The 26,015-nt window shown below is 38.9% G+C and overlaps 1 protein-coding gene across 1 annotated transcript; it reads right to left on the minus strand.

Annotated features, from left to right (window-relative positions):
- Positions 1-26,015, minus strand: SLC16A9 (solute carrier family 16 member 9). The gene is made up of 7 exons (XM_077821771.1): positions 25,961-26,015; positions 22,701-22,766; positions 20,225-20,435; positions 5,999-6,142; positions 4,496-4,591; positions 1,202-2,110; positions 1-818 (listed from the first exon to the last, which is right to left on the minus strand). Exons 3-7 carry the CDS (start codon positions 20,418-20,420, stop codon positions 640-642), a joined length of 1,524 nt encoding a protein of 507 aa, XP_077677897.1. The 5' UTR covers positions 20,421-20,435; positions 22,701-22,766; positions 25,961-26,015; the 3' UTR covers positions 1-639.

Consider the following 26,015-nt stretch of genomic DNA (forward strand, 5'->3'; position numbering starts at 1 on the left):
TAATAGAACAAGAATAAGTGAAAGTACCTAGGAACATGTCCTTGGGGGTGAGATCCCACAGCTCCAATCCAATCCAATGTAGGATGAGGAGTTTGCATAACTGTGTCAGAGTTTAAAGGTGGTTTCAACAATCATATTTATTCCTTGGTTTGAAAGATTTTGGTTCAACAGTTTTTAAACAAATTTCAAAAAGCGTGCAGCAAAATATTTGTAGCATAGCATCTTAGTTTGCAGTGGTATGCAGAATGTTAAATTTTACCATAATATTCACTTCAGTTATGCAATAGAAGTTTTTCCTCATTAGCACTTTACAATAAAGCGGGGAACCTTAAAAAAGGAAACATTGACCTTACCATGATATAAGCACCTCACCAACGTATTGCATTCTAGGTGATAAGGTTTGTTCCCCCCCCGCCCCAAGACTCTTGTTGTACAGCTATTGGAAACCTTTGAAGGGAGACATTAGTCCATCCTTCTCCATTAAAAAAAAAGGCCTAATTTATTCCAAATGTCAAGTATCATTGGATTTTTTTCTATTTGTAAAAGGATTTTTGTATTTCATAAGTGGAAAAATTACTAAAATATTTTGCTATATAGTACATGCTATAAAAAGGCATTGAAGTGTTTTCCAGCTGCCATTTAAACACTAGATGCAACTGTGTAGGAGTAAATATTTGGAGGTGTCTTTGCACTCTGATTATTACACTTGTCCCAGCATGGCAGAGCTGCCACCAACAGAAGAAGTCCACCCAGCAGAACACAAAGTCCACTAAAGCAGAATGCAATGTCATATGTCTGTGTCCAGTCATAAAACCAACCTGGAAAGAAAAAGAAAAAATAAGTGAGATCAATGATATGCAATTACTGAACACAGCAGAAATGTATTAAGAATCATATTTGAATTCACAACAAAATGTAACATTACAAACAGTATATACTAAACCATAAAACATGCAAAACAAATATTATCTAAAAACTGTTTAGCACAACAACATGTAATATTTCATCATCTTTATATTTCCCTTACATTAGTCTAGTCAGCTGCAGAGAAATGTGTTGTAACTTTCTAAATATTTGAATTTCATCATTCTACTATCATCATAACTAATTAGAACTGACTTCAGTGTAAATGTATTTAATTTGGTACTGAAAAAAAATCTATAACAATTAGAATTTGACATCACTTAACCCAATATCTTACCAACAATTGGTGGTCCAAGGCTATTTCCAAGTCCAGCAAAGAACATTAATATCCCATATGCATGTGCCAATTTCTCAATTCCCACAGTCTTTGTGGTTACATATGGAAAAATTGACCAATTCCCAGAGAGAAAACCTAAAATTCCAGAAAGTATTGCCAGTAAAATGTAACTTTTCGCAAATGGAATTGCAACCAAGGCCACGCCAGTCATTATTAAGGTAATTACATATAGGTATAAAGTATTAATCCATTTAAAATCTGCCAGTACTCCTAAAACAAGTTTACCAACTGCAGTCATAATCCCTAGAATGGAGATAAGAGGCATAACATATTCTTCTTCACTAATGTTTGAACTTCTTGCTACATCTTCCATAAGCAGCGAAGGAGGAAATCCACCAATGTCAAAAAGTAAGATGGCAATAAAAAGTGATGAGAATACTTTGTTTTTAAAAAGAAACAAGGTTTCCTCCCAGTAGTTTAAATACAGTTGCCACTTCTTCTTTGCAAGCTGTTTGCAAAAGTATGTTTGTTCTACAACTTTCTGTTTATATGTGTCTGTCTCTTTTGCATGTATTGATATTAATCCATTCTTATTTAAAATGCTATCCTGTTTGCATTCACGACTGGACATATTCACACATTTTTCTTCATTGTAGTCCTTTTCTAGGATGCTTGTATTTTCTTCAACATTTTCTTTCTCATGGTAAATCAAGTATTGATCTGCAACTTTTTCTAGGCATGACTTTTCTGGCAAAGGGGAATCAGATAACTCCAAAGGTCTCATTAGACTGCCACATGCTAGTATATTTAGCGATAATGCGCCAACTATTAGCAAACATCCATCTAGTCCATATAGCTCAATGAGTTCCCTTTGTAATGCTGCATATATAAAAAGTCCAACACTTGAACCTAGAAAAGGAAATAAGATCAGTGTAAGTTATTTCATGAGGTTACCTCAGCTCTCCAATAGCAAGCTTTAATATTAAAGATACTGTGAAATATAACTGACAGATATGGTCTTTCAAGGAAATTGCCATATTATATTAAGTGTATGTATTAACATGGGTTGGGATTGTATGTAAGATACAAAATCTGGGCAGTATATACTGAAAAGGTGTCAGACAAGTTTGGTCTTTTAGGACAAATAAGTGTTAAGTGGATTTCATGGGGAATCCCTAGGAAGAGGTTAATGAAAATTACCCAATTCCCCTTATGCAAATAAATTACCATGAAGAGAGTCTTTGTCTGGTGATTACCTGTTACAGAAGGCCATGAGCTCTATAAAGAAATGGCTGCTCTGCACAGCCATTGTGATAGTTACGGATTTAAGACAAATATGAACCTGTAACCATGGAGAAAACCTAGTTATGGATTTTGAGGGAATAAAACCTACCAGAGCCCTAGGCGGGAGTTGAGGGTGACCTCTGGTAAACTTTATCATGGATGTAGGTTTCTTTTCTTGTTTTAAAAAGTCTTCTCTGTAATGCTTTTAACTTAAGAAAATGTGCTTGCTTAGAAGGAACTGTGTGATAACTTATATTGTGGGCAATACACTGATCACAGCCATCAGAGACAAAGCCTGTTTAGGCAGTCTGGCTTGCTGGGGATTTCACAGTATAAATCCAGGGAGTTGTGCCTTTTGAAGTTAAATTTTCTTTTTTTGAATATATGCTTGTCATGAATGAAAACCCTTGCCACTTCAATATATCTGGAAACAACATATTGGGAGTAATCATGTCGACAAGGATTAATACGAGTTAAAATACCAATATGAATAAAGTATGAAATGAATGACTAAAAGGGTGTCAACTTGAAATACAATGTTTTTAAATAATGAATAAGAACTCAGGATAAGCACACCAGGTACCCACCTTCCTCAGAATTTTTCCTCTGTGGTTTTTGCAGAAGGAACAAGAGGCTGCAACCAAAGGTGTTCTATAGCTCAGCGTGACCAGTGGTGCATTCCACAAGCGTGAATATTCAGAGGCATTCACAAATAATTGCTAAGCAATCATTTTATACAGCCTTACCAAAGTAATCAGAATAACTATTTTATACCAAATCGTCAAGCCAAATTCAGCCCTTGGTTTAAGTGAATGCAGCTTCACTACTGTCAATGGAGTTCCAGCTACTTATACAGTGTTGAATCTGGTTGTCTGAATAAAATCAATGGGAACTTGTCATGTAAGTTTGTTATAATATGGTGGAGAAAGTCTACTAATTTTGGGGGTTGTTTTTTTAAAAAAATTCTACAGAGTTAGGACATAAATATGAACAATTTTTTATTGTACTACACTGGGGAAAATTTAGACAAAAAAATCCACAGAATTATTCTGTCTTCCACACATGACATGACCACCAAAAACAACCACAACTTTGACAAAATTAAATAGTATGGATCGGATCATGCCCTGCCACAGTAAGACAATGGCGTGGGACAGTATTTAGACACTATGCAGCAAGACTCCACATCTGGTCAAAACTGCTACAGAAGGGGGCTCAGAGAAAAAGCCCACAGGGCCAGAGGTGGAACAATGCGCACTCTCAACTACGCCCTGCTCTACCCACTCCCATGCTGGCCTATTCAGTCTACAACCCCTTCTCTGTAAGGACCACGGACAATTCCAGGTGTCCAGAGGATGAATGGGACAGCACTGTGCTGGAGACTGAGCCAAACTGTCTCAAGAGATCCACACTCAGCGGATCCCTTCCATACACATATTTAAGTAGCGTGGTTTGTGCCGCTGACTTCAAGCTTTTTTAGAAAAACAAAAACACCCAAAAAAACTTTTCAGCGTCCCTTTAAAAGTCAAAGCCAACAATGTCTAGGAAAATTTCCATTTAAACTACAGCTTTGCTAATTGTCCCCTAATAAGCTTAGACAAACAGCAATTCTAATTACAAACAAAAAAGAGTTACATTTTATTCTAGAGCATCATTTCTGTTATTTTGCACTACCATTCATGGCTATATAGACTGCTAACAATTATAAATATAAAAGGAGTACTAGTGGCACCTTAGAGACTAACCAATTTATTTGAGCATAAGCTTTCGTGTAGTACTCTAGTACTCCTTTTCTTTTTGCGAATATAGACTAACACGGCTGCTACTCTGAAACCAATTATAAATATAAATCTTTTGATTTTGTGATGTTCTTATTGACCACATTTTGGCTTTGTTAAAGATATTTTTGACTAATCCTTTCTGATTCTTCATTGGTCACTAATATCAGCAGTAAGCAGTATAGGACATACTACAAATCTCTAGTTTATAAATTATATTTTAAGAACATACCTGTTGAAATCAAACCAAGTGCAAGGCCTCTGCGTTTATCAAAATACTGACAGGTGATGGTTACTGTTGCTGTATATAATAAGCCACAGCCAAGCCCTAACAAATACAGGAAGTTTATCAAAGCATAAGGTATCCTGTATAAAACTTTATACATAGTTTACCTTTTAGAAAATTCAAAAACTAGCTAATACTTGACAACATTCAATTAAAACATGTAGAGCAGTATCATTAATGAATATAATTAAAGATTGGATGTGAAAGATCAACCTATAAATACAATCTTAGGTCTACATTCTTGTTTCTCTCAAGTTATCTTTGTTTGTTTGTTTTTCTTTACATCAGATAAATTCATATTTATAAAAATGTATCTTTCTATCCAGATTTAAAAACAGAAACAAAAAACAAACCACCACCAGACTTCTGAATTTTAAAGACTTATTTTCAAAGCACAAGCAATACTTTTTAATCACATGGCATAAGTTTGTTTGGCCTGTACCTCCAGATCCAACTAATTGCAAAGACCAGTAATGCTCTTTGTATGTTTTCTTAGTCTATATCACAACTACCTTAATTTTGAACATACATAGCCAGACTGTCTAAAGCTACTCCTGCCATTTTTTAAACGATAAAGTCATTTTTCAAGACTATTACACTAAAAGGAACCTTAATGTGAAACGTCAGTATTAATCTTCCTGTTTTCCATATGAATCACAGAGTCTACCAATGACTACTGCTTCATTGGCTTCCATCCAAACAGCTGTAATGACGGATTTTCCGAATTACTGGAATGGCTAATTGTGTGCCAGGTAGTTTAAGATTAGAATACTAATCCAACCATTATCAAATAGGAATGCTTCCTTCCTTTGTTTTACTCTACATTGGACTATTTCAAACAGAGTGGCTGGTTGCTAGCTAGTTGGAATACTGCAATTTCATGTAACACTGTAACTTCAATTCAGTTACATGAAGAAAACTTAAGGTAACTATTCACTTATTTCCTAATGATTTCTGGTTTGTTAACTAAAACTAATAAACAGCTATTCCTCTACTACATGATTCCTTGTAAGCTTTTATTCTTACAAATTTACAACTTCACAGTTATGGGAGAAAACTTGAAGAAAGTAGGTTAATACACAATATGAGCCTTCTTCCACTACTAATCAGCAATATCAAGGAAAGGCAATTACACGTTAGTTTTGAGACTAATCTTCTGAGGAGTCCTCAAAAGCCTTCATGCTCCTTATATTTGGCAGTATTGTAACATAATCCATTAATTCTTAAAATAAACAGTTCTCTATTCCTTGATAAGTAAGGCCCCAATCCTGCAGCTGCAAATGTGCAGCAGACCCCTGTGCCCACACATAGCCCTAAAGTATGAACTGCTTGCACGAGTAAGCATTTACAGAATTTGGTCGTTATTCTGAAAATAACAGCCTTTATACAAATTCAACATTTAGTTTCTGAATGATTAGTCTCAATATGAACAACAGTGAAATTTCTTACCAACAATAATTCCATATGAAAAAAACAGAAAATATATATTTGGTGCAAAACTGCTCATCATCAGGCCCCCAGCCACCATAAAACCACTGAAGATTGTCACAGGTCTTGCTCCAAAATAAGACACACATGCACTACAGACAGGACCTACAGGGAATGGGAGGGAAGATAAGAAAATAGCTTTTAAATATCAGTTCCAGTAAAAAAACTCAAAGGTTTTTTTCCAGTAATATATTTGGTGTAGTTCTTTTAAATTGTTCAAGATCCCAATGGTATTATAGTCTTCAATACATCATAAGTCTACAATGTCACATTGCACTTGCCTGTATTATACATTCTTGACAAGTTTCACTCAAACGGTACTGAATGATACCGGGAAAATAGGAACATTCTATTTTACATCTTTAATGATATTTTAGAAAAGCCTGGTGCTATAATCATAAAACATAGAATAACGTTTTAAAACATCAAGCTGGGTTTTTTTTGTCTTTTTGCAGTGTTGTTGTAGTTATGTTGGTCCCAGGATATTAGAGACAAGCTTTCGAGCTACACAGCTCTTCTTCGGGTCCTGAAGGGCTTGTCTCTTTCACCAACTCTCTTTCCAGTAAAAGATATTATCTCACCATGTCTCTCGATTATTAGTTTTTCCTTACATTCATGGCAACAGTGCCACCTGGTGCTTCCACTAAGAAAACATCTACTGTATATTACCTTTCCCGCAAACCTTTCAGGAAATGAAAGGCTGACTACAAATAGACTATTTTGATAAGAGATGGTTGTAAACAGCTTTTCTGATGTTTATTTTAAAACCGGCATAACATAAGGGATTTAGTGCAGACCACAACTGTGGGGCGTTGTAGCTGAATTAGTCTAGAACAGGGATCATGAAGCATAAAGGAGCTCTTTTTTCATTAATTTCAAAAATTATATAGTAAGTAGAACATTAAAGTAGAGGGAGTTAAAAGTCAGATACATGAAAAAGCTGCTGTCTGTTACAGGCAGGGAAATGCAAAATGCAAAACAGAGGCATATGCAAATATCTGAAATAATTCCTAGTGGCATCACCATACACCTCTAAGTCCCACTAAATAAGCCTCCTTTTCCCCACACATCTCCCTCATCTTTCCCATAGAAGAGGAGGCTACAGCACAGAGCTTTTTTTCTTTTCTTTTTTTTTTTTTAAATGAGAGTCAGGGACTGGCATAGTTCAGGGAAATCGCACTGGCCTTTCCCTTCTATGGCCCAGCAAGGGCAACCACTGTAGGCTCCTGGTTTCTCTGCTGTCACCTTTCTTGGGTAGAGACACACATCTCTCTCTGACTAGGGTTCATCCAGGCTGCACAGCTCCCTGCTGAACGGAGTGCACCAGCAAGCCAGACTATGCTTTGCTTTCTCATCAGAGGCTACAAAAGGTTAATTGCCCACAGTTGTAAGTTCCCACACAGCTCTTTCTAAGTGAGCACATTTATTTTTAAGGTGAAAGCATAAAAGTATAGAGAAAACATATTAAAAGCAATAAAAAGAACCTGCATGTGTGATCATAAGCTTACCGAGTAATAATAATACTTGTAAATAGCAGTGGCCTTGAGCTGCAAAATTCAAACTCATATCTGAAATTCCTAAGTTTGGAAGTCTTCAGAACCAGGTTTTTAGACTGGCAAGTTTTAGAGCCAGTGGCCATTTGAGAAGATCAAACTTCATAGTTAAAGGATATTTTGATCAGGTCCATATCCAATTGTAATTCTCCAAAAGTACTATATTGAAGATGGCAGTCTGGTAGATTACTACTGTACTCGATGACATTTGTCAAGCTGGTCATGCTTATGTTAAGGGGAAACATGAGGAATTCCCAGAAGAGGGGCATTAAGGCAAGGGTAAGAAGGTAAACAGCAGTTGGAAATTGGTGCAGGTGGGAACAAGCAACTGGGAACGTGAGCCAGGCTTTTGGTACGGTTAGCAGCAGCACTGGCAGGCACAAGCAGGCTTGTGATGGAGGCTGGGATGGAGAACAGATATGGCAGCAGGAAAGAACCATAGGTCAAGTGAAAAGCAGGTCAGAGCTTTTGCTTCTAAAGAAGTTGTTAGTTTTAGGACTCTTCAAGGTGGTTAGATCAGGGCTCTATCCAGGCAAGGGATAAGGGAGGAGTTAGAGGAAGAAAAAAGAAGCTTGATTGTGGAGGTTGGTTATTTTGATTTTAGAAGAGGTAAGGAAGCTAGTGAGAAGTTTAACCTTGCTGCTTGTCAAGGGGAACAGCAACAATCAGTATATTGTGAGGATGAAAATTCTGCAGCGCAATTAGTGAGGGCAAGTGCTTGAAGTGTTAGGTTGTTGCTGATTCTTGAAATTAATTACTAGACTGGCAAATTAAAATTGATATGTTTCTTAAAACCTCAAGATTTAAAAAACAAAACACACAGGATGTCTGTGTGTTACATAAGAAGTTCTGCTACACTAAAAACATTAAGCAGGGATAACAATTCCATTGAGCAGAAGAATCTGCACTCTTTTTCATTCTCTATTTCTTGGTCAGTATCCTGTGAACAAGATAAACAGTGCTTCCTTTTCCTTCCTCCTCTTTTTATGAGGGGACTCTCCAAATTCCAAGACATCCTTTTTACAAAACTTCCCAGTACAGGAAAAGAAAGTGAAGCCTGAAGATACAAACATGTCAAATAATCTACAGTTTCTGCAAGATACTGTGGCCCTAGGTTTAGGAGCCTATTTCTTAAAGGTCCATTTTTCAGGAGTGTTCTAAATTTAGATGCTGAATCTTTTTATACTTCACATCCCCAAATTCTCACATTTCAGAGAGCAGTTAAACTGGTCAATCTCCTAGATTATCCATCTTTCTGGAATTGGATTTAAATTTGTTTTTTATTGGCTTCTTCCTGTCCTATTTTTAAAGCCTTGTACATAAGATAGCTACTTTTTGTTAATAAAAATATGATTTCTGGTAGCCATTATCTTTGACAAGAGAGTTTCAGAGATAACAGTACTCTCCATGGAAGAATCACACAGCGACCTTCACCAAGATAAAATAAATCTCAGACAAACTCATTCCTTCAGTAAAATAATCTCTCCATGGCTCTTAAGAAGTAATTATTTCCTCACATTTGCTAAACATCTGCAAGACAATCTTTGGCATAAGCTTGATGTCAAAAGATTTATAAATATCTGCCTCACACACAAATAAGAAAATGTTCCTCACTTTTTATTTCTTTCCATCCAAATTAAGGACCTTAAATCACCTATAATTAACTATAAGGCAAAAAGCCACATCAGAGATCTGCAATGCAGCCATGAGGCCATCAAACTCCACCTTCACAAGATACTACCACTTAGATCTTTTGACGACTGCAGACAGTCTGCAAGGCAGGGTGAAGCCCTGCTGCCTGTGTAGAAGAATAATGGTCTAGGGACCCATCAACTGAAGCTTCTGCCTTGCAAAGACTATCAGTACTAACATCTTCCTCTCTTCACTTTCTCAACTTGCTATTTTTTGTTTATGATGATTTAGCAGAAATCATCATGGATAAAAATCAATGATTTAAAAACAAATTGATTTTTTTAAATTTAAATAGGTTTTTTCCTCAAAAAGCATTTTATAAAGAAAAATCCTATCTAAAGATAAAGATATATCTTTGAGCTATAATGTCTCATCATGGAATAGGGATTATAAATTCTAATTCTATAGTATGAGACACTATATTCATGTAATGTTTAAGAAAAGTTTTGTAAATGAATTCTAATAGTTCATGGATTACGGACCTAATCTTATGGGGTTCCAGGGGCTTCTGTATAGATTACTTAGGTTAATCTTTCTATCTACCCAATGGGACTCGGTGCTCAGTCTAGAAGATACCATCAGAGATGCTTAGTTTTACAATTCTCAAACTGTGGATTTGTATCTCCAGAGATAACATGCTTGTTAACAGCAAAAATGTTTTTAAATAAATATATAGAGGTCAGAAATAACAGACCTCAATCCTATGGTCCCTCTGCAAATTTGTGTACACAGTCAATCCCTTACCTCTCTCTAAAAGTTCAGAGTTTCAAAGAGTTCAGTGAATAGAAGATTGTTGGGGGCGGAATAGATCTGGACAAAGACGAAATCTGGAGATAAACGTGAGAAGGGAGGGACAGGCAGTAGAAACAAGAGTGAAACTGTTTGAGCAGCATATTCCAGAAGTCTTGAGGTCTTTCTTAGTGTAGCCTTCACTCATTTGAGATCTACCATACCATCCTCACTAGAAGGGAAAACCTATAATGGCACCAGACTGTAAGAGAGACCCAGTTTGGGAATATTTTAATGAAGTGCCTCACCTGTGAGTAAGGCAGGCATGCATGCAAAATGCAAACAGTGCAACACAGAAATGCAAGGCCTGGTTGCCCGAATGAAACAACATCATGAGAAGTGCTCCTTCTCAGGAGGAAGCGGTGTTGAAGATGATGAAAGGAACATGTCTGAACATGCAGGGTCTTCAGCTTGGTAAACTTTTTATTTCATACTTCTTAAGGACTGCCTGTCTTCCTTCTAGACTAATCTTGAATTCTCATGTTTGAGCAAAAAAAAATATATAGTTGTTACTCTATGGTACTATCATTTTAGATGCAGTTGTGATAAAAAAAAGCTGAAATAGGCAGATCTTCCTTTCACAATTTCACCTTTAAAGTAGTACTGAGTGTCAGTGAATGCAATGAGTAATACTAAATGAGAAGTATGGTAATAATAATTAAATAACTGCATTGACTTATTTTGTTTCGGAGAATCCATCCTCAACATACAGGATTCTAAAGACTATCCACCTTCAAGATCACCATCATTTTCTATAGTTTCAGAGTTATCTGCCAATGATAGTGTTTCAGTCACATCATGTGTGTCACATAGCCACAGTATATCACCTGTAGCAAAAAGAAAAAAAAAACTCCAACATCCAGAAACAACCATAGATAAATTTGTGATAAGAACCAGCAGATTACGGAAAGAGGTAATCAATGAAAAAAACTGCCCGATTTGTTTCTGCAACAAACTCTCCTTTCCGTATGATTGAGAACCCACACTTCATTAACATAGTTCAGTCATTAAGACCAGAATGCAGTCCATCCAACAGAGCAGATGTCACAGGCAAATTGCTAGATAAAGCGTATGAAAGAGAAATTGAGCAGTGTGCAAAAGGTCTAGAGCAGGGGTGGCCAACCTGAGCCTGAGAAGGAGCCAGAGTTTACCAATGTGCATTGCCAAAGAGCCACAGTAATATGTCAGCAACTCCCCACCACTTCCCACCCACCTGCAGCCCTGCCGATCAGCACCTCCCCCTCCCTCCCAGCACCTCCTGATCAGCTGTTTCATGGCATGTAGGAGGCTCGAGGGGCAAGGGGAAGAGCAAGAGCACAGCAGGCTTGGGGGAGGGGGCGGAGTGGGGGCAGGGCCTGGGGCAGAGCCAGGGGTTGAGCAGTGAGCGCCCCCCGGCACGTTGGAAAGTTGGCGCCTGTAGCTCCAGCCCCGGAGTCGGTGCCTGTACAAGGAGCCGCATATTAACCCCTGAAGAGCCGCATGTGGCTCCGGAGGCACAGGGTAGCCACCCTTGGTCTAGAGCGTAAAATTGTTAACCTGAGTCTTGGTGGGTGGAGCAATGTCCACAATGATCCTGTTGTATGTGCTTGTGTGACAACAGAAGAAGGGAATGTCTTCCTTACAGAAACAGTTGATACATCAGGAAATGCACACACAGCAGAATACTTACAAGTAGCAGCAGTAAAAGCTATAACAAACTGAAAAAAAATTCAAGTGTCTAGTACGCAGTTCGGTCACAGACTGTGCTGCAAATTTATCCAAGATGAGAAGAAATTTAGAAGAGAGTCCCAAGCTAACAATATACAGTTGCAGTGCTCATTTGATGCATCTCTTAGCCAAAGACGTCAGTGTTCCAGAAATAAAGACTGTTTTTGAAATTGCAAAATACTTCCGTAACAACCACTTTGCAGCAGCTGCTCTGAAAAAAGTGGGAGGAACCAAGCTAACTCTCCCACAAAGATGTGCGATGGAACTCAGTAGTGGACTCTTTTGAGCACTATATCAAGAACTGGCCTAATCTGATGACAGTTTGTGAACAAAATCGTGAAAAAAAATAGATGGCACTGTCACAGCCGAAGTTCTCAGCATTAGGCACAAGAGACATGTTGAACACATGCCAAGTACCCTGAAGCCTATTTCTGTAGTCTTGAACAAAATGCAGGGAAATAGCTGTTTTATTGCTGATGCTGTTGAAATTTGGAAGGAACTGAGTGAGATCTTAAAAAGGAGACACATGCAATGACAGTTAAATTACAAGCATTAAAAAAAACCCGAATGAGACAAGCACGATCTCCAGCTCATTTTCTTGCAAATATTCTCAATACTCGGTAGCAGGGTCAAACCTTAACTGCTGAAGAAGCGGGCTGGCTATGACATGGATATCCAGCAACCATCCTTCCATAATGCCAGCTAGAATAAACTTCACAGCTAAGGGTGAACCATTCAAGAAATATGTTTGCTGGTGATGTTTTAAAGAAAGTCAGACCAGTAAACTGGGGGAAGACACTTAAGCACTTGGATTCAGAGACTGTTGAAGTGATAAGCTCACTTTTAAACAGCAGTAGCTTCTCCTGCTGATGTAGAAAGAATATTTTCTTCCTCTGGACTAATTCATTCCAAAATTGAGAAATCACTTGGGACCTGAAAAAGCAGGAAAGCTTGTTTTTCTTTTCCAGATTATGAACAAACAGGAAAATGAAGGTGAAGACTACTGTGTTAGCTGCAGAAGCCAATATTTTAAGTTTCTCATGTTGACCTGGCTGACATAGTCAATTGAATTTTTTATTTTTTTTTAAATATTTCATTTAAACTATTTTACTTAAAAACAATTTTAACAAAAACAAACCTGTTTTAAAAAACTTGAATGTTTAAATCCAAAAATGCATATGCTTGTTTTGTTAAAATATTATGTTTGCTGTTGAAGAAAAATATCCAGAATACATAATGTTGTTTTAGTTAAATAGAACAATTTAAATATCTCTCTGGTGATATTCTCCTCCTAAAACAGCATGGCAAGAAAATCCTCTAAATATTAATGATTAACCTGTTGAATTGGAGGTAGTTCACCTCCCAATGACTTCATAAATATCTGCTTCAATTATCTTTGGTAAATGAAATAACCAAACAATCATTCATTTTCTGATATAGCTGTAAAATTAATCTGAAAAGTTTTCAAAATAAATCACTTTAAAAATATATAGTGTGTACCTTCTAAAAATGAAATCTACATCTATCTTGGAATTGTGAAGAATATGTATTAAGGTTATAACAACCAACAAGAATGCACTTTTATGTAGAAATCCATGCTTAAATTGAGTCTTCCTGACTACTGATTTAATCATGATTTAAATCAAATCCACCCTGGCAGAAATGATATGAGAAAGAATAGGAAAAAAAATCCTCTCTTTCATTACTATCTTCATTAATCTGACCCACCATTGTAATTAATACCTGCTTGAACCTGTTTAATGAGGATGCAATGCCAGCATAGGATCTAGCCAACTTATGCAAAAATTAAGCCATTTTTATTTTTAGTGAGACATTTGCATATTAAGATGTTTCTCTGGAACTAACAGGTCTCTACAGCTTTGAAAGAACACTTCCAAATACTTCCGCTTGGGGAAGCACAATCGGTCCCAGAATCCCTTTCACACACTGGAAAGCAGCCTACTTGTGGCCAATAGACTTTTCATTCAAAACCTATTTGAAAAGAATCTGCTAATCTTAAAATGACAAAATTTTGAGCCAAGTTCTGTTCTCAGATCTCCATTTGTAGCTTCCACAGACTACAGTTGGAGCTGTATGCATGGAATATTTGGCCTTAAATCTGTACTCATTGAAAGGTGTTTTACAAAACAAAAGTTGTAAAAAAATATGATGTGAAATCTAACATAATGGTAAAGTTATGTACTTTATACCTCAAACCACCAAGAGCATTCCACACATACATTTACCTTGATTATATTTTATTTGTTTTTAAAGCAACTTTATAGTCTCCTTATTCCTCTTCCACATTTAAATATAAATAAATAAATAAAAATAAAAGATGTATTCTAGTTGTCTCTTGCACTGCAGAATGCTGTGAGGTCATCTATAAAATGCTACGATGCAACATTGAACAGGCTTGGCTATTGGGTGGGGATGTTTGTTTGTTTGTTTTGGGGGAGGAGTGAGATGGGTTTTTTAGAATATTGCATGGTTCTGATTTAATTTTGGTTTGTATACCAAGTGATTTAAATTTAAAAAGTGTTTTCTTTAAAAGAGGAGGGGAGGAGTTCAGGAACATAATTAAAATTCTCACTTTTTAAACAGACATTCACAATACCCTAAACTGCTAGAACTGGGCAAAACATGACATTCCCCCACCCCGCCCCCACCCACTTCACCACCCCTTACTGAGATTAATATATTAATCTCCCTGTCAGTCAACTGAATTAAAAAACCAAGAGTGATTTCCTTCTGCATTTAAGTCTTCTTTGGATCAGCTATAAAAATAAATATGCACAGAATTAACAAATAGCTTTATTGTAAAGTTTGAGTGTCATGTTTAAATATAGAAGATTTTATAAACCCTTTTCTTGGCTTGTCCACAGTTTCTAAGATGAGCATGATAAGGGAGGTTATGACTAAGCTATGCAATGATGCCACAAAAAGAAAGACTCCCTTATTTTCACAATACTGACATGAGACATTGCCTTAATGATGTTGCCAGGATTATAGTTGAAATGGCACAAGTGGGAAACTAGGCTAATGTGAAATGCACCTCAATAAAGAGGGTGCTACCCAAGGCCCAAAGTGCTACTTGATTCCCAGTTCAGCTCTTTACATGAGTCTCATGAAATGTGCAGGGTCTTGTGCAGATCCTCTGTACTGAGGTGAAGGAGTTAAAACTCACCATAATCGGCAGGTTTGAAATTTAGATTTTTTGAAAACACTGAAACTATGAAAAAAAAATACATAGACATTGCTCTTTAAAAATACTTGTTTCCTGTGCCAGTCTGAAAAACACACACATACATTCTTATCTCAGTTACATTGGTGTACTATAATCCAATGGAGCTACACCAGATTTACACCAGCGTAAATGATAATAAACCTGGTACTCATTCTCTATATAAATGAGGAAGACTCCAAGCAGTGTGGTATGTTAAAATCACATGAAAGTAGTAATTAAATGAGAAATTTGTCATTAACATAAGTAATAAGCAAATTTTAGTGCAAAAGTGCTGGGAAAGTGGTACTTGAAGATGTTGCTCTGAAAACCGTTTGTAGAAATAAGCCTGCCATGGGTCAGATAGAAAGTGTAACCCTAATGTGTTAATACACAAACTACTCAAATGAATAATTTATAAATTATTCAAATGTTTAAATGAACAAACAATTTAAGTGCCATAACTTTTTATAAGCTTACTAGTGGTAAGCACAACTGTTAAATGAACCGCAATTTAATGAAGATAATACATTAGGAAATAAATATTTCTCCTTATTAATGGTGACATTTACCCCAGGGCCCATACAAGATTTTCTGTGCTGCTTAATCCATGTATGATCCTTGCACTGGGGAAAAAGGAGAGGTACTGAGCTCTCATGTAGGGAGCTGTCATAAATATAAAGGGAAGGGTAATCACCTTTAAAATCCCTCCTGGCCAGAGGAAAAATCCTTTCACCTGTAAAGGGTTAAGAAGCTAAAGGTAACCTCGCTGGCACCTGACCAAAATGACCAATGAGGAGACAAGATACTTTCAAAAGCTGGGAGGAGGGAGAAAAACAAAAGGGTCTGTGACTGTCTGTGTGATGCTTTTGCCAGGGACAGAACAGGAATGGAGTCTTAGAACTTAATAAGGAATCTAGCTAGAGATGCGTTAGATTATGATTTCTTTAAATGGCTGAGAAAATAGCTGTGCTGAATAGAATGAATATTCCTGTCTGGGTGTCATTTTTTGTAACTTAAGGTTTTGCCTAGAGGGATTCTCTTTGTTTTGAATCTAATTACCCTGTAAGGTATTTACCATCCTGATTTTACAGAGGTGATTCTTTTTTACTTCTATTAAAAGTCTTCTTGTAAGAAAACTGAATGCTTTTTCATTGTTCTAAGATCCAATGGTTTGGGTCTGTGGTCACCGATGCAAATTAGTGAGGATTTTTTACCAAACCTTCCCCAGGAAGTGGGGTGTAAAGGTTGGGAGGATTTTGGGGGGAAAGACGTTCCAAACAACGTTTTCTCAGGAACCCAGATAAAGTTTGGTGATGGCAGTGGAAGTCCAAGGGCAAAGGGTAAAATAGTTTGTACCTTGGGGAAGTTTTAACCTAAGCTGGTAAAAATAAGCTTAGGAGGTTTTCATGCAGGTCCCCACATCTGTACCCTAGAGTTCAGAGTGGGGAAGGAACCTTGACAGGGGCACAGAGAAGTTGCGATTGTATTTCAGTTCCATGACAGTCATCTCTCATATGCACATACACTCACAAGCATAGATGTGAATTTCATTCTCCTGGTCTCTGTTTAGTTCCCTGCACAATGCCAGTGTAGTCAGACTTGATGCAGAAAGCTTGAATTTCAACCCAAGGGCTAAATTTTGCCCTCAGATATATAGCAGGAATGCACATTTTTGCCAGCTTAATCCAGGAACAAATTTTGACCCTCTAGTGTTCTGTTGACTCACTGATTCAAATGATTTAACATTTTACGTAATCAAAATTGATGAGTTCATTGTCAGGTCCTGACAAGGTACAAGAAACTACCTTTTTTCCCCCCCGACTACTGAAGTACTCATCTCATCCAATGTTATGCCCAACAGACATGAGTGTAAGCCAGTTCTGTCCTGGCAAGCCATTAACACTTCAGGCACATTCTAATCCTTTTTTTTTTTTTTTTTTTTATAAGTTATGACTTTTTTGAAAATATGTATATGCAGTCTGAACGACCAGTGGAAAATGCCAAGGCCCTGGGATTTCAATTTCTGGAACAATGGCGTAAACAATTTGTTTTCAATCAAATATTTGTGAATACTGCACTTTGTAAAGCTATTACTACATGTTCAAAGTATAAAACATAAGAAGGGCCATTAAGCAGGCAGCATTCTCATCCTGCTCTGAAAAGAGTAAACACACTCAAAATACTGATAAACAGGGGTTTGGTGTTTTAATTCTGTTAAAAAAAAAGTTAAGAGTACTAGATTATTCAATGGTAAAGTGCATTACAAGATCTCTTTCCCATTTATTTTATGATGTCACAGAAATTTCGAGACTCTGTAAAATGTAGTACTGGTGATTTGTTTCGTACCAAGGTAGAGGGAGTCAAAGGGTTTAGTACAGAGGTGGGCAAACTACGGCTCAGGGGCTGCATCCAGCTCTTCAGACATTTTAATCTGGCCCTTGAGCTCCCGTTGTGGGGCAGGCTCCAGGGCTTTCCCTGCTCCGGTGCTCCAGTTAGGGAGTGGGGTCAGGGGCTTGCCCCGCTCCACACAGCTCCTGGAAGCAGTAGTATGTCCCACCTCCAGTTCCTACACATAGGGGCAGCCAGGTGGCTCCACATGCTGCTCCATCCCAAGCACTGCCTCCGCAGCCCCCATTGGCTGGGAACTGTGGCCAATGGGAGCTGCAGAGGTGGCACCTGCAGACGGGGCAGAGTGAAGAGCTACCTGGCTGTGCCTCCACATAGGAGCAGGAGGGAGGACATGCTGCTGCTTCTGGGAGCTGCTTGAGGTAAGTGCCACCTGGAGCCTGCACCCCTGGCCAGCTCCTGGGCCCCAACCCTGATCCCCCTCCCACGCTCCTGCACCCCCAACCCCTCATCCCCACCCAGAGCCTGCATCCCAACCTCCTCCCACACCCTGAACTCCTCATTTCTGGCCCTATCCCAGAGCCCACACCTCCAGTCGGAGTCCTCACCCCTCCCACACCCCAACCCCCAATTTCGTGAGCATTCATGGCCCACCATACAGTTTCCATACCCAGATGTGGCCCTTGGGTCAAAAAGTTTGCCCACCCCGGTTTAGTAGCTGGCAGGAAATGAGAGAAGGATTAGACAGATGTAAAAGGAAGTTGGGGCTTTTCTCACAGAGGAGGGTTTGGCTGATGGTGGTAGTGAGTCAAGGAGCGTTGGTCACAGAGGTAAAGGTAGAAAGAACATCTCTCTCATTTGCTCCCCTCACACACGTTTCATTTAGGCCTCAATCCTTCAACACACTGAGCAGCTCCCAGGAAGGTGCTGAACACACCTAAGGACAATATTTAAGCACCAATGGCATTCACAAAACCACTGATCAGCTGCCACCTAAGCCTGGAAGCACTTGAAGCTTCCACTGGTAAAGTCCCATAGGAGCCTAAATTTTTGCTACTGAGACACCTAAATCCTGACAGTGCTGAGTAACTCAGCACTTAACTCATGCCTAAACCACAGCAGGATTCACAAGTTAGGGGTCTCCCCTGCCCTGATTAGCTTGCCTGCAGGGCTGGATCCAGTAGGCATGTTCAGAGCACACTTAACATGAAAGATGGGGAGGTGGGGGAGCCCTCTTTTACCCAGCAGTCCAGAAGGTTAGAGCACTCACTCAGGGGGTGGGATACTGGGGTTCAAATCCCTATGTGCCTGATGTGGAACAGAGATTCAAATCTAGGTCTTCCCCCACCTCGGTGACTGCCTAGTCACTGAGCTATAGAGTCACTCACCATCTCTCTCTCTGGCCCCAAGAATATTTAATTATTATACAAAGTGGAACAGCTTCAACACCAGGAGAGGTTGCGTGAGACCTTCCCCATAATAAGGGCACTCTTCTGGGTTGGAGCGGGGAGAGAGGAGAAGAGAAGAGATTGGTAGCACTGCCACTTACTCCTCCTCTCTACACAAAGAACATAAGCCAGGCCAGTCCCTCACTTCTGGAGAGGGTTCATGGCTGTGAATCCCAAGTAGAGAGAAGTACCTCCCTCTGACCCAGATTTAGGCCACACTTCTCCTCAGCATCTCTTTCTAGCTAGTTTAGGCAGCTCCCCACTCAGCATGCTGGCTTCTATTCATCCCTTTTTTAAGGGTCTAACTCTTCCCAGGCACTGTATGGGGCGCTTTGGCACCTAACTTGGTGTTAGGAGCAGGGTACCTAACCTAATACAAGTTAGCCATAACATCAAGCATTGCAATGCCTACATCCCACTTATAAATCTAGCCCTGAAAGTACAAGACCCTTATCACAAATAATCACACTTGGTTACAGAACTGATTTCTTCCTTCTTTCTTGCAAAGGAGGCTTTGCTCAGAGTTTTGCTGTCACAGACAGATATGACGGTTTTCATGAAGTGGAATCTGCTGATGGAAATAATGAAGATTTGCCTTGGATATAGTGTGCAAAAATTTCAGTTTCTATGTATGAATCTTTGGATAGTGAAAACTAGCAAATGTTACACAGCTCTATAAGGGGTGTTCAGTATTAAAGTCATACAGCAGCACAGTTATTTCACCTATAGACATCCCAGGAAATATTCTATCACACAAGATCCAGCTGTTCCTCTTGGAATGATGAGCTCCTTATTGAAGAAAGACTCCACATTACTGAAGTTACTTCAGTCATTTATATATGCCTTTCTCAACTTCAGTGGGAGTTTTTCCTTGAGTAAAGAAAGCAGAGCTGTCAGTTCCACATCTCAAGCTAGAAAAATGACTAACTAGTTCCTTAATTGCTCTCTCCTTGTGATCCAACAAATCAAGATAATGGTTATTTGTTCTCCTTTCAGCAAAACAACAGCAAAATAATAATAATGAAAGATCTGTGCTCCCCCCAAGCTCTTATTTTTTGTTCACAGTATAAATTAGGATTCACAGAAGCAATTTCTCTCAGCTATTTTTAGTTTGTTAAAGTAAGTTATTTTGGGTTTATCCTTAGGACAACAACATACTTAGTGGCAAGTTGCTCTTTGTTAAACTGACATTGTACTTTGTTGTGCATTAAAAAAGTAAAATGCAAAAATGTAGTTATGCCATGTAGCATGCCATGAATGCCATTAACCACCTTGGATTAAGGCAAAATACAGTATGGAAGTTCTTTCTAGATTCCCATTCTTAAATTAATCATTTAGTGCATTTTAAAAGCATAAATAGATTTAACAGCTATTAAAATATGAAGAAAGCATGTAATTTACAAATATATATTGCTTTGAGACTTACTGGCAAGTAATCCAACTCCACTTGCAAGGGATCCAATCCAAGCAGTCTTTCCTTTCCCCTCTCCAAAAGTATCCAGCCATTCTAGATACAAGACTCCAACTGCTAATGGAGACCCATAACAGAAGAACTGAGTAAAGAAGGAAACAAGGACAATCACCCAGCCCCATCCACCATCTGGCGACTTCAGCAATACCATTTTCTAGTGCCGGCTCTGTACAAAGCAGAGAACAAACAACACATACAATAGAAAATATGAACTAGTCCATTTCTCAAATGCGGCCACTGTGGCTTTATGTAGCCACCAGGGGCTTTTCGTGCAGCCACTACAGCCTCCTGGGCAGTGATGGGGAGGGACAAAACATAGGCTCCTCCCACTCCCTCCTTGTTGCTCCTGGATGCACCACCTCTGGAGAGAGGTGGGACATAACACTGCAGGAGCGAGGGGAGTTCTTGACCCACGTTGGGGGGAGGGGGTTTGGATGGCAGGCTCCAGTAGGAACTTCAGGAACCTGGGACTTCAGGAACCTGAACTTGCAGCCCCGGGGTCCAACTGTGGGGCAGCGGGTGTTGACCCGTGCCCCTTCCCTCCTGTCGGCTCTAGCCATGCAGCCCTGGACTCCAGCTGTGGAGCTTCAGCCTCCAGCCCCTAGGTCCAGCTGCATGGCAGCAGGTGCTGGCTCCCAGGGCTCCAGCCATACAGTAGCAGGTGCTGGCCACAGGGACCGACCCCCGGCCCCAGCCACAGGGCTCCAAGCGTGGGGCTTTGGGTGCTAATTCCTGGGTTTGGCCACAGGGCAGCAGGTGCTGACCCCCAGCTTTGGCCGCAGAGCTTCATTCGGCCTCTGCCCCCCAGTTCTGGCTGTGTGGTGGCAGGCGCTGGCCCCGGGCTCCAGCCATGCAGCCCTAGCCCCTGGTGCTGATCAAGCTTCAAACACTCCTTGGCATTTCTTATAAAACATGCATAAGATGTAATAATACACGAGATGTCAGTGATAAGCCATACATTATATACATACATCACTTTTTTTTTTTAATTATTCTTCAAACTGGTGGTGCCTTAGTTACCATAAATCCAATTGTACTGGGCTCAGGAGGAGGGAAAAATTAATAAAGATAGAACTGTTCCAAAAACAAACTAGCTTTCTGAAAATAATTTAAAAAAAGTGTCACAGATTTGAATCTAACATTTTGGGGCTAGAAATGAGTACTCGGCCCTTATGGAAAGTGGGATAATTTCACTTTCCAGTGGCATAGGGTTCACTTTTTAACCCATGCAACACCACGAAGCATCAGACGCTAACGATACTTACGTATACAAAACGGGTCATGCAGCCCCAGACTGAATCTTGCCCACCCTAGACCTCAGGAGGTGTAATTGTGTGGGAGGGATATTCCATATTTGGGGCAAAAGTAATAGTAGAACTGGAAACAGCCCTCTGCTCATTCCTGCAGACGAAATGACATCTACAGCACTGGAACCATCAAAACCACCCCCTTAACTTTATTCCTTTTATGTGCTTTGGGAGTCTCACAACCAGCAGGTGTAAGTTTCCTAAATTGCATATAAATGCTATATGCACCGGAAAAAACTTGATCATGATTGAATATAAGTTTCCTAAGACCTCCCTCAGAGCTGCCACACTATGCAGAGGTCTTAAGATGCACATCACTAATGAGTATTTTGGGAAGGGTACATCTGACTTGTGTCGGCTTCCTGAACTCCAGAACAGCTAGCTATACGTTTAGCAGCCCTGCAAGATTCCTAATGTAGGAAAACTCCTTTTAGTAACTGATTGCCCACAGCTGACCAAAAGCACAATCCATCCTCCCCTAGGCCAACAAGTATAAAATTCGGAGTTTCCAGGCTAAGCTATTTTAGAGTCATGAAGAGTGACTAGATAAATCACTACAGAGGTGACTAGGAGAAGTAATGTGTCCCAGTAGGTAGTGCCTGGGACTGGTATGCAGGAAGCCTAGGTTCTAATCCTTCCATGTGTGACCTTGGGCAAGTCACTTCACCACTCTGTGCCTCAGTTTTCCCATTGTAAAATGGTCATAATGATACTGACCTCCTTTGTAAAGTGCTTTCAGATCTATGTACACATTGTCTAAGTAGAACTAGGTATTAAGTTTAAATCACTGGGAAGAAGGTTGCTGTGATAGTGTTCTAGTCAAGTAAGAAACAAAAACAGCAGCAGAGAAGAAATTTAGAGCATGTCTGCAAATCAAGCAACATGGAGAATGTATACTTTTTCTTCTCCATTAAAATTCAAAGATATTTTACAAAAATAATTTAAAAAAAAAGAAAAAGAAAATTTAAATGCTAAGAATTACATACCTCAAGTGAAAATTCAATTAAGAAATACATTATGAAAAGCTCCAAGAGAAAAGTCAATATTTTTACAAATATTCATTACTGAGACATGGAAAATGGTGGGACTAGAGATGCAACTGATTTAAGTAGTACACTACTTACAGAAGATGATCTAGACTCCTTCAACCTTCTAGAATATATAACTCCAGTTCCACTGGGTAATTCTACCTGTGGGGAAAATATTCGATAAAAAAAAAGTTCTTCCGCACACACAGCCAATAGCTAGCATAGTAAAACAAACATGAAAGTCTGAAGGCTTAATGCTTTTTTTAAAAAAACACTAATAGGAACTTCAAAACTTAGAGTGGAGAAACACTGGCCCTCTCTTGATCAATTAGGGGCTGACAGCAACCTTGGACCCAAGAAGAGCAAAAATACAGGCCAACAAACATAAAACAAACTTTGACCCTCTAGGGCTCTTTGGGAATGATTTACAGGGTTATAAGAGGATAGACTGTCTTAAGAATATATTACTATCAGTTATAAATCAAGGACTTTGTTTCCTTGTATTAAGTTTCTCTCATAATTTCTTGTTAGTAAGTTTCTCTTGATAAGTTAGCCGCTATCAACTCTATATTATTTGAATGCAGATGCATCATCATATAATCTAAGACAATGCAGTTTTGATCAACAGCATTTAAAAATATACACATTTTCTGTCGTCAGAACCCTTCAAATTATATAAAATGGGACCTTCTCATTTCTGCAAAAGATTACACACACAACTACTGAAGGGTTTGTAGAAATCCTCTTGTATTAAAATACCATCCATGATTTGCATTTTTGTGCTCAACATAAACAGCAAGTGGTGCATATTGCAATATTTTCAAGAAAGGATGCTTTGCAGACACAAAACAGGGAAGTGCTCAGAAAACTAATAAACTAGAAGTGCACTTAAAAATACGGTTAAAATATCTATTCTGCTTTGTTCGCTAACAACCCATACCACAAACAATATTTTTCTACAATGAATATTTTTCTCTACGTTTTAGCTGCGGTGTCAAGCCTTTAATTTCTATTGTGTTGAAGCTCAGAAACTTGGCATACAGGCTCAGCAAAAATTGTTTAAATCAGTTCTTGTTCCAGACATTAAAGAAAAAAAAATGTCTTGGTCATAAGTGTTTTGTCATGCTCTAATTGAAAAAAAAAGGGGGGGGGGGGGAAGAGAAAAGGATTAAAAACCTGGATTAGGTATTCAGCTGGAGTAAATCTGCATAACTCCAGTGACTTTAATGCAACTATGCCAATTTATACCAGCTGACAATTTGGCAGCACTTACTTTGCACAGTGAAGATATCTTTTGCTTTTTTTTTTTTTTGGTAATTGAAATTAAAGCTACTTAATATAGGCACATTATTCTCTTTCCTAAACATACCTTTTACATTGCACTTAAACTGAGATCAGTGATAGCGAACATCCTATCATTTACATAATAGTTCCATTCACATATCAGATTTTCTTTACTAAATAAAACAAAGATATTATGTTGATTTACTATTTTTACCAAGCACAATCAAAGCCTCTAGCAAACTATTATGCCATAGTCACAAGCTGAAAATCTCCACTGATAAGCCTGATTTTGTACTCATCCTAAAATACTCGAGTCATTTCTACTTAAAATTTTGTGTTGTCTAAGCAACAGATATTTTTGGTATCTGATCTGAGGTAATCTGGATACATTATTTTTGAGATAGGGAACTTATGAAAAAAAAATAGATGTTAGAAGAAACTGCCAAACTTTAAAAAACAGCTTGTTCAAGAAACTTCAAATGTAGTTTATTTGAAAGGTCTTGCTGAGATCAAGAGCACAGGACTAACTTTAAGAGTGTGCAGCCATACTTGAGAAGTTACTCATGGTTGAACTGGAATCAGAATGTTTCTTTGGACTCTAGATGACTTTTAATGAATGCCAAATGACACAAATTTCAGAGTAGCAGCCGTGTTAGTCTGCATTTGCAAAAAGAAAAGGAGTACTTGTGGCACCTTAGACTCTAAGGTGCCACAAGTACTCCTTTTCTTTTTGCAAATGACACAAAGACACCTATTTTTTAAAAATTAAGTCTTTGGTCCTTTTCCTTGAAAAAAGGAAACAGCCTTCAAAGTCTAAACATATTAGCGGAAAGTTTGTCAGTGATTACTCTTCCTTGCCCTTCTCACAAGCTGCACTCTTACCCAATACACCTCAGCCACTGACAGCCAGAGCTTTACCTCAATTAACAGTTGCTAGCATCTTCTCCAGTCATCACACTGTATAGATGGGGACAGGCAACAATGGAATTTTCATTCTTAGTGCAGTCTCCTCCGATACCTACTCCTGCCATCAGTGCTACCACGAGAAACCCCCATTACATAAGCCAGCAAAGGTTCCCTTCACTCTTCCTTGAAGAAATAAAGTCCCATTGACAAGAATAGGAGTTGTGGCACCTTAGAGACGAACAAATTTATTTGAGCATAAGCTTTTGTGAGCTACAGCTCACTTCATCGGATGCATTCAGTGGAAAATATAGTGGGGAGATGTATATACACAGAGAACATGAAACAATGGGTGTTACCATACACACTGTAACAAGAGTGATCAGGTAAGGTGAGCTATTACCAGCAGGAGAGCGTGGGGGAAGACGGGGACCTTTTGTAGTGATAATCAAGGTGGGCCATTTCCAGCAGTTGACAAGAACATCTGAGGAACTGTGTGTGTGTGGGGGGGGGGCAAAGGGGTGTGTGTGAAATAGTTCTACTTTGTGTAATGACCCATCCACTCCCAGTCTCTATTCAAGCCTAAGTTAATTGTATCCAGTTTGCAAATTAATTCCAATTCAGCAGTCTCATTGGAGTCTGTTTTTTGAAGTTTTTTTTGTTGAAGAATTGCCACTTTTAGGTCTTTAATTGAGTGACTAAAGAGAGTGAAGTGTTCTCTGACTGGTTTTTGAATGTTATACTTCTTGACGTCTGATTTGTGTCCATTTATTCTTTCACATAGAGACTGTCCAGTTTGACCAATGTACATGGCAGAGGGGCATTGCTGGCACATGATGGCATATATCACATTGGTAGATGTGTAGGTGAATGAGCCTCTGATAGTGTGGCTGATATGATTAGGCCCTATGATGGTGTCCCTTGAATAGATATGTGGACACAGTAGGCAACCGACTTTGTTGCAAGGATAGGTTAACACCCATTGTTTCATGTTCTCTGTGTATATACACATCTCCCCACTGTATTTTCCACTGAATGCATCCGATGAAGTGAGCTGTAGCTCACAAAAGCTTATGCTCAAATAAATTTGTTTATCTCTAAAGTGCCACAAGTCCTCCTTTTCTATTTCCCTAGTGACTCCTTTAGATCTATAGAGCTCCTAAACTCACCTTGGCTTCTCCCTTATCATCAGCTCAGAGCACCTGAAGTGTTTCCAAGTTCTGC

The sequence above is a fragment of the Eretmochelys imbricata genome, chromosome 7, assembly GCF_965152235.1.
Source record: "Eretmochelys imbricata isolate rEreImb1 chromosome 7, rEreImb1.hap1, whole genome shotgun sequence".
NCBI classification, from domain to species: domain Eukaryota; kingdom Metazoa; phylum Chordata; order Testudines; family Cheloniidae; genus Eretmochelys; species Eretmochelys imbricata.